The sequence below is a fragment of the Cololabis saira genome, chromosome 14 (genome assembly GCF_033807715.1).
Source record: "Cololabis saira isolate AMF1-May2022 chromosome 14, fColSai1.1, whole genome shotgun sequence".
NCBI lineage: Eukaryota > Metazoa > Chordata > Actinopteri > Beloniformes > Belonidae > Cololabis > Cololabis saira.
The window spans coordinates 39,772,872-39,791,065 of record NC_084600.1 but is presented as its reverse complement, the minus strand read 5'-3'; the positions used below and the strand labels follow the sequence as shown (position 1 = coordinate 39,791,065).

The 18,194-nt window shown below is 36.6% G+C and overlaps 1 protein-coding gene across 1 annotated transcript in view; it reads left to right on the top strand.

Annotated features, from left to right (window-relative positions):
- Nucleotides 1–505: 505 nt before the first annotated feature.
- Nucleotides 506–18,194, top strand: part of wwc1 (WW and C2 domain containing 1) — a 120,204-nt gene continuing 102,515 nt past the window's right edge. The window contains exon 1 of the mRNA XM_061740599.1: nt 506–1,480. Within this exon, the coding sequence (XP_061596583.1) occupies nt 1,362–1,480 (119 nt within the window). The 5' untranslated portion in view covers nt 506–1,361. The remainder of the gene's footprint in view (nt 1,481–18,194) is intronic.

Below are 18,194 nucleotides of genomic sequence, written 5' to 3'. Positions count from 1 at the left end.
ACGACATCAGTTACAATTATATGTATCTAGGTGTGTGTGTGTGCGTGTGTGTGTGCGTGTAAATAAGATGATGAAAGTAGATAAATAAATTAAGAATATTAATTCGAGAATAGATAAGTAAACAAATAAATAATTATCATATAGAGTGGTGTAGCACGATATAATATATAGCATCATAATATAATAATATCCTAATATAACATAATAATTTTTATAATATAATATCACCATACTATAATATATAACAATATAATAATACTATAGTTAAACATCCCATGAGACTTCATAACTTAATATAATAATACACTATGAAACAATATATCATGATAATGCCAGGAATAATTATTAGAGTTAGAATTGGTAATGTATATATTGCAGACTGAGTTTGTCAACACAACTTTTATTGTGGAAGTGGAAGTGCAGCGGGACCTTTATTGTGAAAGCGGAAGTGCAGTGGTAGCTGCCGCTGCTGCGGCTTGACATCTGTCTGGTGAAGTGATCGGGACTTTGCCGCCGCTGCTGCTGCTGCTGCTTCTCCTCCCGTGCGGAGACTTTAACACGATAACAGATAAAGTTTGGTAGCGGACTCGCGGGTTTTCCCCCCGGCTTTATTCCCCCTGTCTCCCCCCGGAGCGGTCCGGAGCGGTCCGCAGCAGCCGTCCCCCCGCAGAGGAGCGTTTTTCCCCGGCGGCGGCAGCAGCGGGTCCCGCTGCTCAACATGGTGGCCTGGCGGCGAGGAGGAGGAGGCGGCGAGAGCAGCTCCGTCCCGGGACTTCTCCGGGGTTTCTAGAGCCGCTGGGACAGATCCTGCAGGGAAACCACCAGAGCTGCAAAGAAGGATTGTTTTCGGTTTTATTTGGAGTGTTTTTGAGGGCGGGAGTGGAAGCGGCTCTCTGTCAGGTTAAAGCCCGAGAAAGAAGCGGCGGAGGCGGATCAGCAGCTCCGTCCTGCGCCCTGCAGGAGGATCATCGGAGTTTACCTCCAAAGTCGCCTCAAAGTTTATTTTTTCACATGCAAAAGTTGCAAAACAAGTTTCAAGACAAGTTGCACGTCCTAGATTGGGAAAGTGTGCAGTAGTTTATGTTTTTACCAGGGATGCTGCGACTTTCTGGGATGAATTGGAGCACAAGTGCAGCCTGCAGGAACTTACTTTCTATCAAATAACCAACTTGGATTGTGCTGTATTTTTACTCTTGGTGATTATTATTATGGGTTATTATTACCATGGCCTGATGCAAAGTGGCCGGGTGTTTTGGAAACGAGAGCAGGTGGTTTTTTGGATGATGACAGAGAAAAGCGATGGCTTCCCTTGGTTGTGATTTTACGTAGAGAGGATTTATTTACATGGAGACTCGCCTGACATGCCGAGGAAGGAGTTGCCACTACCTGACGGCTGGGAGGAAGCCATAGACTTTGATGGCAAAGTTTACTACATTGACCACGTACACCAGTGCACCAGCTGGATCGACCCCCGGGACAGGTAGGAGGAAACACACAGGGCTGGTGGTTAAATGTTGGGTTTGCAAGGTCTTACCAAGGTATATGCAGTACTCGAGTTGTAAAAGAAAATCAGGGGGGATGGTGGATTTTATCATATGGGGACAGATAATTTGTGCTGATTACAAATAATATAATATATTACAAATAATAGTACTGACCAAAACACCTGCAGAAATACTGCAGGAATGACATAGCAGCAGTTAAATGCAGCCTTCTGTAAGCTTTAAATATCCACTGGGCTTACATCAAATACATCAAAACACTACAATAAAAAACAGTTTTCTGAACTTAATATGACTCTGTCCTTCACAGGATAAGTAACATGGATCACTGCAAAAACTCAAAATCTTAAGAATATTTGTCTTATTTCTAGTTAAAATGTCTAATTTTAGTAAAAAAAAATCTCATTACACTTAAAACAAGACTCATCACTGGAAAAAACAACAATTTTCACCTGTTTCAAGTAGATTTTCACTTGAAATAAGTAGAAAAATCTGCCAGTGGAACAAGATTTTTTTTGCTTGTAATGAGAAGATAAATCTTGTCCCACTGGCAGATTTTTCTACTTATTTCAAGTGAAAATTTACTTGAAACAGGTGAAAATTGTCAAATAAGTTATTTTTCTGGTGTTATTTTTCTGGTGATGACTCTAAATGTTGAAATAGCAGTAAAACCACATTCATGGATGAAATGACATAAGGGATCGAGTACTGGATATATGACCAATAGAAATAAATACTTATATCCAGTGTAAAATCTTGGTAAAAAAAAAACCCAAACAAACAAAACACCATTCTTGGAAGATGTTATTTACATGTGCCCAGTGTTCTGACTTTGAAAAATAGAAAAAAAGCAACTTTTTTCTTATTTTTTTCTGACGAGCAACATGGTCATGGACTAAAGACGACAAAAAACACTATTAGATATTTACTGCATCTCCACTTTGAACTCTATGATTAAATAAATAAATTAAATATTTTTGTACATGTAAAAAAAATAACACTTTATGAGAAGTTTAAGAAAACAAAAAAAGAATTTCATCCTTTAAAACTTGCTAACTTGATTTACATGTGCCAAAAAAGGAGTAGGAAGTCCTGATCACTGATCATTTAACCTGTATTTATAAATATTCACACACTGTACTCACACTGCTAAATAACAGTATTATTATTATTATTATTATTATTATTATTATTATTATTATTATTATTATTATTATTATTATTATTATTATATACTGTAATTATACTCACACACATACTTATACATGCCTACTTGTACACACATGCCCATATAAATATTTATATAAATATACTTATTCACACTATACTGTATCTGCTCTATATCTATGTATATATGTACTTACACACATAATCACACCACACATAATATGTAAACCCATACATACGCATACACCCATACATACCTACATATATATATATATATATATATATATATATATATATATATATATATATATATATATATATACACCTATCTAAATTTAAACCTAATTTAAAACAAAAAAAAAACAACATTTCTTATTCAGGTGCCAGCTATTTGCTTTTCTATATGGATGTTTCTTGTTAATTTTCACCATAAATCTTCCATCAAAGCAAAAACCGAATTGTTTGCAGTCTTTCCTGTGGATAGGTTTTAATAGTTGTTACTCTGTGGCGTGATTGTACATCATCCTTAAAAAAATACTGATCATCTCACCATAAAACCTAATTCTGAATGATGGAACGAGAAAATGAAGGATGCACCGGTCCAATATTAGTTTTCAGATATGAGTTGGTTGTTGTCTAAATGTGGTCAGATGGGGTATTAGATCGTGACGTGTACACTTCAACTCTGTGTGTGTGGTGCTTGATAGTCTCATGTCAGCTGTGAGTGTAGTGACAGTGGCAAGGAAAAGTGCATCAAACCCTTGAAATAACTGAGCTTTTTTGCATCAATTTCCCAACAAAATGTGGTCTGGTCTTCATCTCAGACCTCATTTGAATCATCCTTTGAAAACTGATCACAAGCGTGTGTTTTCTTGCCACTGGTTTTTATTTTGAAAAATAAATATCACTTCTGTGCATTTTTAGTACACACTCAGATAATGTAGTTTGAAATTGAACTATTGCTTCAAATACATATGTTGAACTTGACTGAAACCGATTCAGAAACTTGACTCAGAAATGGCAAAAGAAGCCAAAACAGAAAAAAAGAAGAAACTAAATCATACAGAAGTTCAGTTTGTCATTGTTACTGTTGCTAGGTATACCAAAGATTTTATTATTTTTTTTGTGTGTCCTAACCTTTACAAAGTTTTTTTTTTTTACAAAGTTTGGAAAGTAATTTCTGCACTGGTGCCTTCAGTCTTTTCTATATGTCAACGGTATCAGATCAGTGTTGGGTATTGGCCAGTAAGCACTCACTGGCCACTAAGTTAGGTATACAGTAGCTTGTGTATCGTATGTAACAACGAGTGTTTATAGCCTGGGTATCAGCGCCCGAAAGGAGCAAAACTAGAATTGGTTAATCTCTAAAGAAAAACATCTAATTTTAAATGAACTCCAGATTTAAAGACTCCCGTCTCATCTTGTTGGATCTGCACCAGACTAAGGTTCATCTTGGTTCATCCAGTAGTTGTTAATGATGGTTTAATTTTGACTTTTCTGTATGTCCTTGGGTTGATTTTTTTTCAGTTTTGTCACAAACATTAACTGCAGATTCTCCGTGTATGTTTTTCATTTCGCTTGTTGTTCATGTTCTACTTTCCAAACCTGGAGTTTTCTGACCTGAAATGCTCTTCTCTTCCTTGATCTACGTGTATGCTTTCCTCTTAAAACCAATCCTTGTTGTCCGTACTCGGTCTGGTCTTCAGACGCAGCTGACTGGGAACATCCAACATCTTTTGTCACGCTGTGTGTTAAATCACCTTCTTGAAGGAGTTTCATTATCCCTCCCCTTGTTTCCTCTGACAGCTCTCCTGCTTGGAACATGTTTGCTGTCAGTCAGCCAGGTGCAACCGTTTGTGCAGGTTGCAAACTCTCGCTTTAACTGTAGACTCATTTGCATGTTCAGGCCTGTACATGTATTTGTTTTAGAAATGTAAATTATGTGATGCAGCAGTTTTCTCCTCTATTTTATTTTAAATTGAATTTCCATTAATCAAAAATATTTGTGTAAATACTTTTCTGGTACATTTAAAAAAAAAAAAAAGGCAGAATGTTTCATCCTAAATTTAAAAAAGTAAGTGTCTAAGAGAGGCCATTAGGTTTTCATTTCAAAACACAAGCCAGTGTTAAATGAAAAGATGTTTGCTGAAGGTCAAACCCCTCGTCCTCTCCCTGAGGACCACAGAGAAGCAACTGCAACATCTGGAACATCTGGGCTCTCCAACAATCATCCCAGCCTTTCAGTGATACCAGTTTTAGGGGAGTAACAATATATCGTGCCACGAAATTTCAAGATATAAAGACGTCAGGATACGTGTCGTGGAGGTGACAAACTGTATCGCGATATTAGGTTATTTATATTAATCTATTGTGTTGACTAGTAACGCGCATCCGACCACGCCTCGACCCGCGGACCAAAATCTGACTCCGCTCAGAAGAAACTAGTACCGTTTTGGTCCCGATCACGGGACTCTTGCAGGGTTTTGAGCTCTGAACTTTTACTTATGTAAGGCTGGTGTAGAGTTAAGCCTTACCTTATTAAATTAAACCTTTTTCGGGTCGTGAGTAGGATAAACACGGGGAAACTTCTGCTGAGTTCCAGTGTACTTTAATGTCCCTCAACAGTGTAGGATTTTAGAACATCAACACAGCACCTAGTGCCGTACTGTGGCGTATCACTCCGCCCAATCTAAAACAGACTAATCACTACAGATAAACTGACTAGTGTCATTATAGTCCCTGATTTACATCATAATATAAAGAATATATTTATAAAATAATGAACCCTGAAGTACCAAAATAAACTTCTTAACAAAAATAAATCTCCTCTTACACTTATAAGGTGAGCATGAATCAATCTTTTTTATTATGTAAAATTGTATGTATTCATTTACTTTTATTTATTTATTTAATTTTAGTTGTAAAATTTCTGGAAAAGAAAAAAGTCAAATCATACATGAGAGAAACTATTCAGTTTGTGGCAAAATATTTGTACTTATAGATGCATAATGCAAACCTGACATTTACTTTTAGTACAGTTTGTGGAAAATGGTTGGCCTGGCTTTCTCTTTAAAACAGTTATAAAGCATTACAAACTGTAACAATAGGGCAAACGTACAGCATTGTTTTGTATTTTGTGTCTTTCAAATAAAATACATTTTTTCCAGTCCTATGTTCCTCATTCAAGGTTGTTAAAAAAATACTGCTATAATATCGTATCGTATCGTTATCGTGACCTCAATATCGTGTATCGTACCGTATCGTGAGATTAGTGTATTGTTACACCCCTAGCTCTCCAACAATCATCCCAGCCTTTGAGCGGTACCAGTTTTAAATATCCTGCAGTTTTGGCGGCATGTTTCTGATGGGGCAAGTGGATGCTCTCATTGTGGACCAAATAATCCTGCTGCTGCTTATTCCCACGCTGTTAGAGATGCTTCCAGGATCCTAGCTCTCTTCAAGTCTCCTGTAACTATGTTGAGCACCGAAGGAAGGTGGTAATGCTCTCAGACCTTTATCCAGCTGTGTATTAATGTGGCAGAAACTGGAGTGATTTGTCCTCCAAGTATGGTTTTATAATTTTACTGGCATTCAGTGGCAGAGTTTACATAAGATCTGGTTTGTAAGGCAGGATATATTAAAAACAAACCTATTGCTCTGTCTAAGGCATTACTATTTTGATAATTTAATCTAAAGTATTATGAATTCTTATCTCTAAGACGTTTTTATGATGGATAGCTGCTGTTTACATTTGGAGCTGGGATGGATGGAAGCTGTCGTGCACTGACTGATAATTGACTAATAATCTTACATGAAAGCAGCTGCTTATTGATTTTATCTCGTCTGTAATCTTTTGAGTGATGTTAATTTTAATTTAGACGTGATATTTCTGCACTTCTCTGCCAGCTTTAGTTGCGGTCGTCCTGTTTGAGTTTTCAGAGGATCTAATTTCAGTCCCGTCCAGCTGTTCATTTCCATTCATTTTTGGGCAGTGTCACTGGAAATCCATCAAGAGACGGTTATTAAAGGGAGAATCATGTAAATGATCCAACACTGATAACAGGGTGTTGTTTGTGAAACATATCACCATAACCATGGAAACATAACACAACTTGGACGCAAAATAATCTTTTTCTGTGGAAGTTGGCGTGCAGAATCTCAAACATCTTTGAAACTCTTTAAGTTGACTTTATTAACAAATTTAACATTTTTAAGTGGCTTTTTCTTTGAAATGTGAGAGAGATGGGGAAGAGGGCTAAGAAAGAGCATGGACCTGAACTTTAATCAGCTATGATGAGGACCGTCACCCTTCAACCCTCAGTGTCCTCTTTAGGGCTGGAGATCGATTCAAATGTCAAGAATCGATTCGATTCCGATTCTTAAGGTTCAGAATCGATTATCAAGGTTTGGTTCGATTCGATTCCGATATTGATTTAGGTTAGTGTTATTAAAACAGTTTTTTGAGCTGTTGCATGAATTATATGACTGTAGTTATGCAAAATATTACTACTAGTATTATATTGAGATTCAACAGCAAGTATTGGCGGCAAATGATGCTGTAAGGACCAATCAGCTCCCAGAATGCTGATAGAACTGCTTTCAGAAACATCATGTGGGTCAGAATTACCAAACAGATCCAGGGAGGAAACAGAGACGGATGAAATCGGTTTTATTTTTTCCCACATACCGTTTTTATTTGTTCCATTTTCGGTCTATTTTGGTTTTTAATTTTTGAGAATTTGGTTTTTAGCATTTTTTGCAAATGTAACCCCAAGACAGTGTATAAAGTAATGAAATATAGACAATTTATGCAATTATAACCTAACACTTTAATGTTTTCATACCTTTAAACATATTTAAAGGCAAAAACATGGCACCAGTTATTCTCGTGTCCAACAATTCCTTTTTTCATTCCTTTTTTGGGGATAAACAAAAAAATAACCAAAAGTTGTAATGTAATGATGAAAAAAATAATAATACATAAATAAATAAATAAAAGAAAATAAAAAAAAATACCCCCCCCCCCCAAAAAAAAAAAAAAAATAAATAATCGATCTTTAGACATATGAATCGATTTTTAGGAATTAATATGAGAATCGATTTAGAATTGGGAAATCGACTTTTTCAACACAGACCTAGTTCTCTTAACCCCTGTCCCAATAACTTAGAAATACTTAAAAATAGTGGCTGTCTGTACCGCTGAACATCACTAAAATTTACAAACATTGGAAGATGTACATCCATCCATTGAAGAAAGTTGTTGTTCTGAAATACTATTTATAATAATAATAATAGGTTAATGATTACTACATTTTTTATTTTATTTTAATGCTGTTTCTCTGCCGTCGGACTATTCCAGTCAGAGCAAAAAACTCAGTGCCAGTTTTACCAGCATGTCTGTGGTTTTTATTCCTGTTTTCTACGCTTCAATAACCTGGTTTTGAGGACATTTTTACACCCTGCTTTCAGAGCAGTTTGCAACAGGGATGACAAATAAAATCTCCATCCAGACAGACCTTGAAATACCATTATCTCCATGCCAACATGCCAGCATTCGCGTGTTAAATGGGATGCTTTGGAGCCTCTGTGGTCCTCTGAGTAAAGGAGCGGGCATAATTTCATGGTGACTCATTTTTCATTTTTACCGGTTACTTAAGACCCCCTCGGACTTAAACACCAAAATCCTTTTCATGGCTTATGACTGGAATTCTTAGTTCTAACAATAGTTTTTTTCTCTCTCTTTGTGTGAAGGTTTATTTTAAGTCAACACACAGCTTTTCACAGGTTTTTTTCCTTCCTCATGTGCTGTATTTTGCGGTCTTTAGGCTTGCAGCTGAGGCTGTTAAAGAGGGCATGCAAAAATCACCAGCAATTATCATCAGCAGTCATATGTAGATTCATTTTTTTGGATTAGCAAAGTGATTGTCTGTATAGTTATTGATTTTCTGTCTCTTGACTGGTTCATTGACTAATTGTTACCTCCACCTAGAGCTGGGGATCGATTCAAATATCAAGAATCGATTTGATTCCGATTCTTAAGATTCAGAATCGATTATCAAGATTTGATTCGATCCAATTCGATCCGATATTGATTTGGGTTACTGTTAATAAAACTGTTTTTTCAGCTGTTGCATGAATTATATGACTGTCTAGTTATGCAATATATTAATACTAGTATTATATTGAGATTCAACAGCAAGTATTGCAGCTAATGATGCTGTAAGGACCAATCACCTCCCAGAATGCTGATAGAACTGAAACAGAAACATTGTGGGTCAGAATTACCAAACAGATCCAGGGAGGAAACAGAGGACGAAAGAAATCGTTTTTATTTTTTCCCCATTTATGAGAATTTGGTTTTTAACATTTATGCAAATGTAACCCTAAGACAGTATATAAAGCAAAGAAATATAGGCAATTTATGCATTTATAACTGAAAACTTTAATGTTTTCATACCTTTAAAATAATTTAAAGGCAAAAACATGGCACCAGTTATTCTCGTGTCCAACAAAATATTCCTTTTTTGGGCATAAACAAAAAAATACCAAAAGTTGTAATGTAATGATGAAAAATAAATAAATAAATAAATAAATAAATATATATATATATATATATATATATATATATATATATATATATATATATATATATATATTTTTTTTAAATCAATCTCTAGACATATTAATCGATTTTTAGGAATTAATATGAGAATAGATTTAAAATCGTAGAATCTATCTTTTCAACACAGGCCTACCTCCACCAATGAGCTCATGTGGTTTGTTTGCAAAGATGCATCAATGCACTTGTTCTGACACAGTATTTTTATGAATCGGGGCACATTGGACCCCTGGCGCTGACACAGCACATCTGGTTGGCCTGGAATTGTTCTATACAATTAACTTTATGGTCCAGCCTGGATCGTTGTGGTCAGAACAGAGGTGGCTTGATATTCCCGCTGTGTTTGTCGTGGTAGAACTGACAAAGAAACCAAAGAGGAACGGGTCAGGAGAAAAGGAAAATATTGCACTCTAGGGCTGCCACTAACAACTATTATAGTCCCTCCATCTACTGATTGTTGAAATGATTGACTAATCGCATAATGAATGAAACCATTTTACTTTGCTATGAGGTTTAAAAATGAGCCTAAGATTGTTTAAGGTATGTGCCAACCTTAGAATGTACAAAACAATGGATAAAGGAATGGGTTAAAAACAAACAATAAATAAATAAAACAACACATATTCACAAATAACAGGAAGGCCTTAATTAAAAATCTAACAAAATCCCCCCAAAAACAAAACTTTCAACCCTTTTCATACAAAATTCACACCATTAAAATCCTGACCTAATAATATCCCTGCAACAACTTTGCAAAACTTCTTTCTCCAGCTGTTGCTCTGCATTTGTGTGGAGTAATACATATTTGATGTTATTCAAGTATTTTAGGATAACTCAATCATGTGCTGTTATATATGTTAATATCATTGCACATTTTAAAACCAGGAAGGTGACAGAATCAGAATCAGAAAAGGGTTTATGCCAAGTTTGTTAACACACACAAGGAATTTGTTGTGGTGATTGGTGCAATACAATAAAAATATAAAAACAAACAAATATATAAGAGATAAAATAAAATTTATAAACAGAAATGTACAATATGAGGTTTAAAGTGCCGGATATGAGTCTTTACAAAAAGTGACGTAGGAAAAGTGACGCTAATTAACTACATTTTAAATGTTTATATCAGGGTTAATTCAAAAGTAACAACTTCTTTTAGTGCATTTTATTATTATTTAGTGGGCACTGTGTTTTCCTACTAAATAATGTGAGAAATATTATGATTATGTGAGAAATTGTCATGACATTAAATTCACAAAGATGGTCAGGAAAATGAAATATTGATGGTATCAGTCCTTCCTTTAAATGAGTCGACAAAAGTGTCTCCTCTTGAGTGCTGCCACCCACTTTCCTCCTCCATCGATCTGTTGGAGACATAAACACAAAACCAGTCCATCTCAACAGTTATCCATCCTGATGTAGCTACAATTCAGGTACATAACTTACGTTAGCAATTAACTTAATGTTAGTGCAGTGAAACTGGTTTAATAGATAATTTATGAATAACATAGCCTACTTTGCACAATTATATATAATGGCTAATTGCCAAATGTCACTTTCATCATAGACATATATACGTAGACAAAAATATAGACAAAATATAGACAAAAATAGAAACATATTTTCTCATCAACAAAGCATATTTTACATAAACATATTTAAAATTTTTCAAGTAACAAAATAACATATTTGAACCATTTTTCAGGTTTTTTTTCAGTTATTTTATTCTGAAAAATTGTTCAAATGTTATTTTATTGTCTGAAAAATGGTTCAAATATGTTATTTTGTTATTTGAAAAACTTTAAATTTGTTTTGTTGATGAGAAAATATGTTTCTCTATTTTTATTATTTTTGTGAGGGGGGATATATATTGTTTTTCGGCACTATCTTGTTCTCTATAGCTGATATAACATGAATTACTCCTATGTGGGATCAATAAAGTTCTTATTTTTGCCATCTGAGAAAATTAAATATATTATATTTGGTGCCTAACTGTTTCCCAAGTATATTAGTGCGTGTGTGATTGAATAAATGAGACGTAAAACGTAAATTTCTTTGTAGAAAGGCGCTTTATGAAAATAAGTCAATTTACTTGTATTAGTTTACAGCGCAGTCTTGCCACATCCAATATGGCGGCGTCGTTGACGTATCGCAACAGTGGGCAAAACCACTCGATCTACGTATATATGTCTATGACTTTCATCATATTACTGATGTCATACCAACAAACCCATTTTGTTTTCTTGTCCTGACATAAGCTAGTTTAGTTTATGTTAGCTTTAGCGATACGTCACATTCAACAGGTTCATAACAGTTAAATAATATAAAACAACTTCTTGTGAAATGTTATTCCTTGTTTCTTGGTTTCGGTGGTTGTTTCACGGGAACCACAAAAGTCTGGCATTTTGGTGTCAAACGCACAGTCGGACACGAGAACTGGTCTGACTGCTGTCAGGAACCCCGGCCCGTGTTGACGTATGTGACAGGTGTAATGCGGCGTCTGCGTGTATATATCTATGCGTCTGACGACAGCTCTATTTCTGCAGGGTTTGGCTAAAGGAGCTGGGAACAAAGCTTCTCTGATTGACATGCGGTGTTTCCCGTCGGGTTGCCGAGCAACGTGGCTGCGCTCCGTGCAAAGAAAAAGATGCTTCAAAACTGGTCTTCAGAAACCGATGAGACATGTGACCCAATACTTTGCCATTGTTTTATGCAGTCTATGGTGCCAACTAGGGGTGTAACGATACACTAATCTCACGATACGGTACCATACACGATATTGAGGTCACAATAACGATACGATATTATAGCAGTATTTTTTTAACAACCTTGCATGAGGAACATATGACTGGAAAAAATGGTCTTTTATTTGAAAGACACAAAATACAAAACAATGCTGTGAGTTTGCCCAATTGTTACAGTTTGTAATGCTTTATAACTGTTTAAGTTTTAAAGAGGAAGCCAGGCCAACCATTTTCCACAAACTGAACTAAAAGTAAATGTCAGGTTTACATTATGCATCTTCAGTTTCATACAAGTACAAATATTTATAATAGTTTCTGTAGTTCATGTATGATTTGACTTTTTTCTTTTCCAGAAATTTAACAACTAAAATTAAATAAATAAATCAAAGTAAATAAATACATACAATTTTACATCATAAAAAAGATTGATTCATGCTCACCTTATAAGTGTAAGAGATTTATTTTTGTTAAGGTTATTTTGGTAATTCAGGGTTCATTATTGTATAAATATATTCTTTATATTCTGATGTAAATCAGGGACTATAATGACACTAGTCAGTTTATCTGTAGTGATTAGTCTGTTTTAGATTGGGCGGAGTGATACGCCACAGTACGGCACTAGGTGCTGTGTTGATGTTCTAAAATCCTACACTGTTGAGGGACATTAAAGTACACTGGAACTCAGCAGAAGTTTCCCCGTGTTTATCCTACTCACGACCCCAAAAAGGTTTAATTTAATAAGGTAAGGCTTAACTCTACACCAGCCTTACATAAGTAAAAGTTCAGAGCTCAAAACCCTGCAAGAGTCCCGTGATCGGGACCAAAACGGTACTAGTTTCTTCTGAGCGGAGGAAGATTTTCGTCCGCGGGTCGAGGCGCGGTCGGCACAAATACACTGCACGTTACTAGTCAACGCAATAGATTAATATTAGTAACCCAATATCGCGATACAGTTTGTCACCTCCACGACACGTATCGTGATGTTTTTGTATCGCGGAATTTCGTGGCACGATATATTGTTACACCCATAGTGCCAACTAACAAGAAAACATTGAAAATGTTTTTTTTTTTTCTCAAAAATATGTGATTTATTTAACTTGTGTAATGAACAAACTTTGCTGCTAATAAGACTATAAAAAATAAACAGTCAAGTTAGGACTGGGCCATATGACCTCAAATCAATATCACAATAAATTGGGCAATTTTACTTCGATAATGATAAAGGTACGATAACCTATCAGCACACAGTCAAAACAGACAAAAAGATGTTTATTTAGTTTTTTTTTAATCAAAACACCGAATTTACCCACACCGGAAAACTGACGTCGGTCATCGCAGTGAATGTGAGAAACGGGAAATTTTTGGTTTATCGCCCACGCCTAAGTCAAGTTAAAACCTCTTTTTGACCATCCTTCTTTCGGCAGATTACTTCTCTTAATCACTTAATTACTTCTCTTAATCATAACTGCTAGATCGTTAGTTAGTTGGTGTGAGAGAAAAGGATGACGAGGATACAGTTAAATGTAGGCAGAGGATTCGCCGTGGCGACCCCTGAAAGTAATTGATGAAAGGAAAAGATGACTTAAAAAAAAAACTACCATAGATTTTTCTGCTTTTCAGTCTTGTAATAAATAATAATAAGTGATAACGTAACATTCTAATAATTGCTCATTAAATTCGTAGGCAGCTACATTTTTGTTAAGTACTTTGATTATTTGTTCTGGCTCTTTTTAACTGGTTTTACTCTTTGGCAAGAACTACGAGAGAAAACAGGTTTCAGGCTGTTTTGAACCTGTTGATTTGTTGATTGTTTGACATCTTGAGAACGTGGCACATCGAACTTGGACAATGTTCATTAAAATGCCGGAGTGCGATGTGTTTGTTCTGAAATTAGTGTTTTTTGTACCTGTTCATGTTAAGATGTGAAGGCTACAGTATGTCAAGCAAGTTTTACTTTGCATCATGTTTGGGTTTTTTTTTTAGCTAAATTGAGTTGACTGGCTGTTCTTGGTTTGTTAGCACCGTATCTGTAAAATCCTCCATTTGGTTTTACTTGTTAGCCATGTTCATTTGTTTTTTTGTTCATTTTTTTGTTTCAGAATGCCTTTATGAGTTGTGTGCAATGCTTTTGTGGGCTTTGACCGCAGCGTGGCCAGAAAAACAAAAAAATTCAGAGGGTGCATATTTATTTGCAGATACAGCACATAGGCTGCATTACAGCTGCAGAGTTTCCGGGTTTTGTGGCAGTGATTGTTTGTTTATGTATACATATATACACATACTGCATATAGTTCTATGTTTTAAGTTGTTTTGTAGCCTTTTATATTTTCTCTGACATGGTGTTCCTCACTTGGTAAAATGTCTACATTGAAGACACTTTGGTGGCTCTAATGTTTGTGGCTGTACATGATTGTGTTCACTTGACTTTCTTAGAGGTCGCTCTGCTGGTCACTCTGGCCAAACCCAGAATTACTCATGTTGCTTTATCAATGGATTTGCATGACAGTTTAACGTTTAATCGACTAAAAACCAGAAGTGTCAAAAGTATTCACATTCATTACTCAGGTAGAAGTATAGATACTAGACTTTAAAAATACTCCTGTAGAAGTTGAAGTATCAACTCAAGTTTTTTACTCAAGTAAAAGTGTAAAAGTACTGGTTTCAAAACTACTTAAAGTATAAAAGTAAAAGTAATGTAAGGGGGAAAAAAGCCATTAAGGACAAAAGCCATTGAAAATGAATGCATCTTAGTATAATGCAAATATATTAAAGAAGCATATATGTGTACTATTGAGCATTAACATGTGTTTCAGAGAGCAGCAGATATGATGACTAGTTGCCTATAAGTATTGTAATGGTGCATAAAGTCAAACTTCAGAGGCATGTTATCATTTATCCTAACCTTTATTGGAATGTACATCCAAGTTTAGTTGCAGGAATCTGAGGGATGTAAGAACAAAACTGGACAAGAACATCTGAAACAACCACAACCAAATTCACTCTATCCGGACGGAGCAATTTAACTGGATAGTTTTTATTTAAAGGCCAAAATGAAATAGAGTAACGAGGCTGTTTTTAAAATGTAAGGAGTAAAAAGTACAGATAATTGCGTGAAAATATAAGGAGTAAAAGTAAAAAGTCGTCTGAAAAATAATTACTCCAGTGAAGTATAGATAACCAAAATTTCTACTTAAGTAAGGTAACGAAGTATTTGTACTTCGTTATAGTGCTGGGCGGTATGACCAAAAATTTATATCATGGTATTTTTCAAAATCATATCGGTTTCACGGTATATCACGGTATTTTTTTTTTTCATGCACAACTGGGTGTTAACCACATTTTCTAATGATTTGGAAAGGAATTGCTGCAGTAAATTGGCTTAGAATGGCCTATTTTACTGTCATGAGGAGGATGCATAAATCAAATAAATTTGATTTAGGCATGCTTTTAAAAGAAAAAAATCTTTTACAAAATTACAAGGTAGAAAATATTTATTGAACATAAAAAAACTGAACATTTTTTAATTTCCCAGCATTATGTTGTTTTGGTCCCACCTCCTGGTGAATGTTAGGTAAAATTCTTATGTGTTTACTTTTTGGTTGGCCAACGATTTATGTTTGTGGTGCGCAACGGGTACGGGAGCGGCCAGTCTATTTCCTTATATTACAACGGCGTTATTAATTGTTTGGTTTTTTTCCCCACTTATTCCACCGAACACCGAAAGTGTTTTTTTGCCATTTTCGGCCGAACAATTTCGGTTACCGAACAATCGGTGCATCACTACTGCTAAACAGTCCCCTCACAAACAATGTCCAGCGGCGTGACGTTCCGCGGCGCGGCGGAACGTAGTGCCGCGCGGCGTTCCCAACGTTGTGTGCGCTACTGTACATACTCACCGGTATTACGGTATATGAAAAATTCATATCATAAGAAAAATAAAGACCGGTATTCGGTATGAACCGGTATACCGCCCAGCACTACTTCGTTACTTGACACCTCTGCTAAAAACCAATTGCCAAATTAAGAAAGCAATAATTTAAAGTGAAAATAATTTGTGGTACAATAGCAGAGGTTGTCCTACTGTGTTCTGGGCCTCCAGTTATTTGTGCTGTTCGTGAGATATCACACATAGCGCAATTTCAGTGTAAAAGATGGCAGGTGGGGTGATCCTGCTCACGCTTAAAGCAGAGCATGAATCCTCATCAAACAAGGTCCTGGAAAAAAAGCAACACAAACACATTCCTGAAACACACGACACGAAGGAGCGAGCAGTGCGCCGACTCGCCAACCAAAGGTCCAATTCATCTCAAATCCCTTTCACTGCCTGCCAAGGTGCACGGGGTCAAAGTGCAGCGCGAGGCCCTGCAAACTGTTAACTGGGATCAGAACAGACGCTGGCCCCCTCTATGCTGCCGTGTGCTCGTTTTTAATACTTAACCAAGTCTTCCATTACTTATTTATTTATGGCAGTGCCTAAAACAGCTTTAAGACCGACAGGAATGTTGTTTTGTGTGGAATGTGTTTTCGTGTTGTTGTTCTTAAGTGGAAAAATGACAGCTCTTTACAAGACGAGGCACTGTTTTTCCTTGAATTACTGAAGTAACAGGATTTTTTCATCAATTTGAACTTGAAAAAGGATTCATACCTTCATGTTTTTGAACTATGCTCATCACAAATCTGCTAGTCAGTGTTCTGTTATGAACCCATTCATGCAGAGCGGACAGCCATTCAAAAGCCACTTTCCAGTGTATGCATGGGTTTGGGAATGAGGTGGTACCTTAAGTGGAGGAGTTTAAGTATCTCAGGGTCTTGTGAAGAGAGCCTGAGATTGGATTGGAGTGGAAGAATGGCATTGGGAGATTGATGGGTGGATTGGTGCAGTGTCTTCAGTAACGCAGTAACTGCACTGGTCTATTGTGGTGAAGAGAAAGCTGAGCCGTAAGCTTGAATTATGGTTCTGCGTCAAATCGACGCCGTGCCTACGGCGTCACGGTGACGCCGTCGTGAACCCTTCGGACTTCTCCGTCACTCCATTTCGGTGCAGTACCCCCCGTGACCGCTAATTCGCAATCTTTTCCTGAATGGTTTATCCGACTTTTTCCGGTCACAGTGAATCAAAGAGATGGGAGGACAACTATTGTGCAAAAAACAAAACAAAAGAAATCACACATACACGAAGAAAAGAGCGCTGAAAGTTCACGACTGCTTCAAACCGGAAACCGGAAATGCATTGCTACCAAGCGAACCAATCACAGCCAGTGGTTACAATTTTTGGGAGGTATGCGTCAGTGACGGCGTGTGGTCTGCGTCGACGCGTACCACACGGCGTAGGCACGGCGTCGTTTTGACGCAGAACCATAACTCAGCCTTTAGTAATTTGGGGGTGATTCAGAGTAGAGTCGCTGCGTCTCCACACCAAGAAGAACCAGTTGAGGTGGTTCAGGCATCTGGCTCAGATGCCTTAGATACTTCCCCAGGGAGGTGTTTAGGACATGCTAAACTTGGATAGTTTGTTCGGATGGGTCTTTAGTTGCTCTGTAAAAGGAAAAGGAATACTCTGGTGGAGAAAAGTACAGGTTGAGACAGTCATGATGACAGTCACTGGGCAAAGAAATTCAAATGGAACAAATTATGAGCCTTATTTTTCATGTGATTAAAGTCAATATATTTGGAAAAAAATTTAATAATTCATGTGCTAAAGATTTGGAAGTCTGATGTCTTTCAGAGGGAGTTCAGCTGTTAAACAGTGAACACTTAGTGTCTGTAAAAGAACCAAACAACATGGCAGAAGGAAACAATATATGAAGAGACATAGTCGTAAAATTGACTCGGTGGTTTGAATTCTTGGTGCTGCTCCTCCCATTGCAGTCCAGTTTCAGGAATGAAGAAACGTCACACGCCTTCTGTCATCAGCAAACAACTTTGTTTTTTTTAAACTTGAATGGCCACAAGCATAGAGGGGAAGAGAACAGATACCCGATGTCCTCCATTTAAGTATTCATTGTACCTGCAGCTGCACAAAGGACTTCCAAGTACTGTGTAAAGTGGACATCCCGGGAAATCATCTGTTTCTATTTAACAACCCAACTTAGATTTCTTGAAGCTTCGGCCGTTGTTGAATCAATTTCTTTTGTCTGTGCACTATAAAAAAGAAGACTTCAT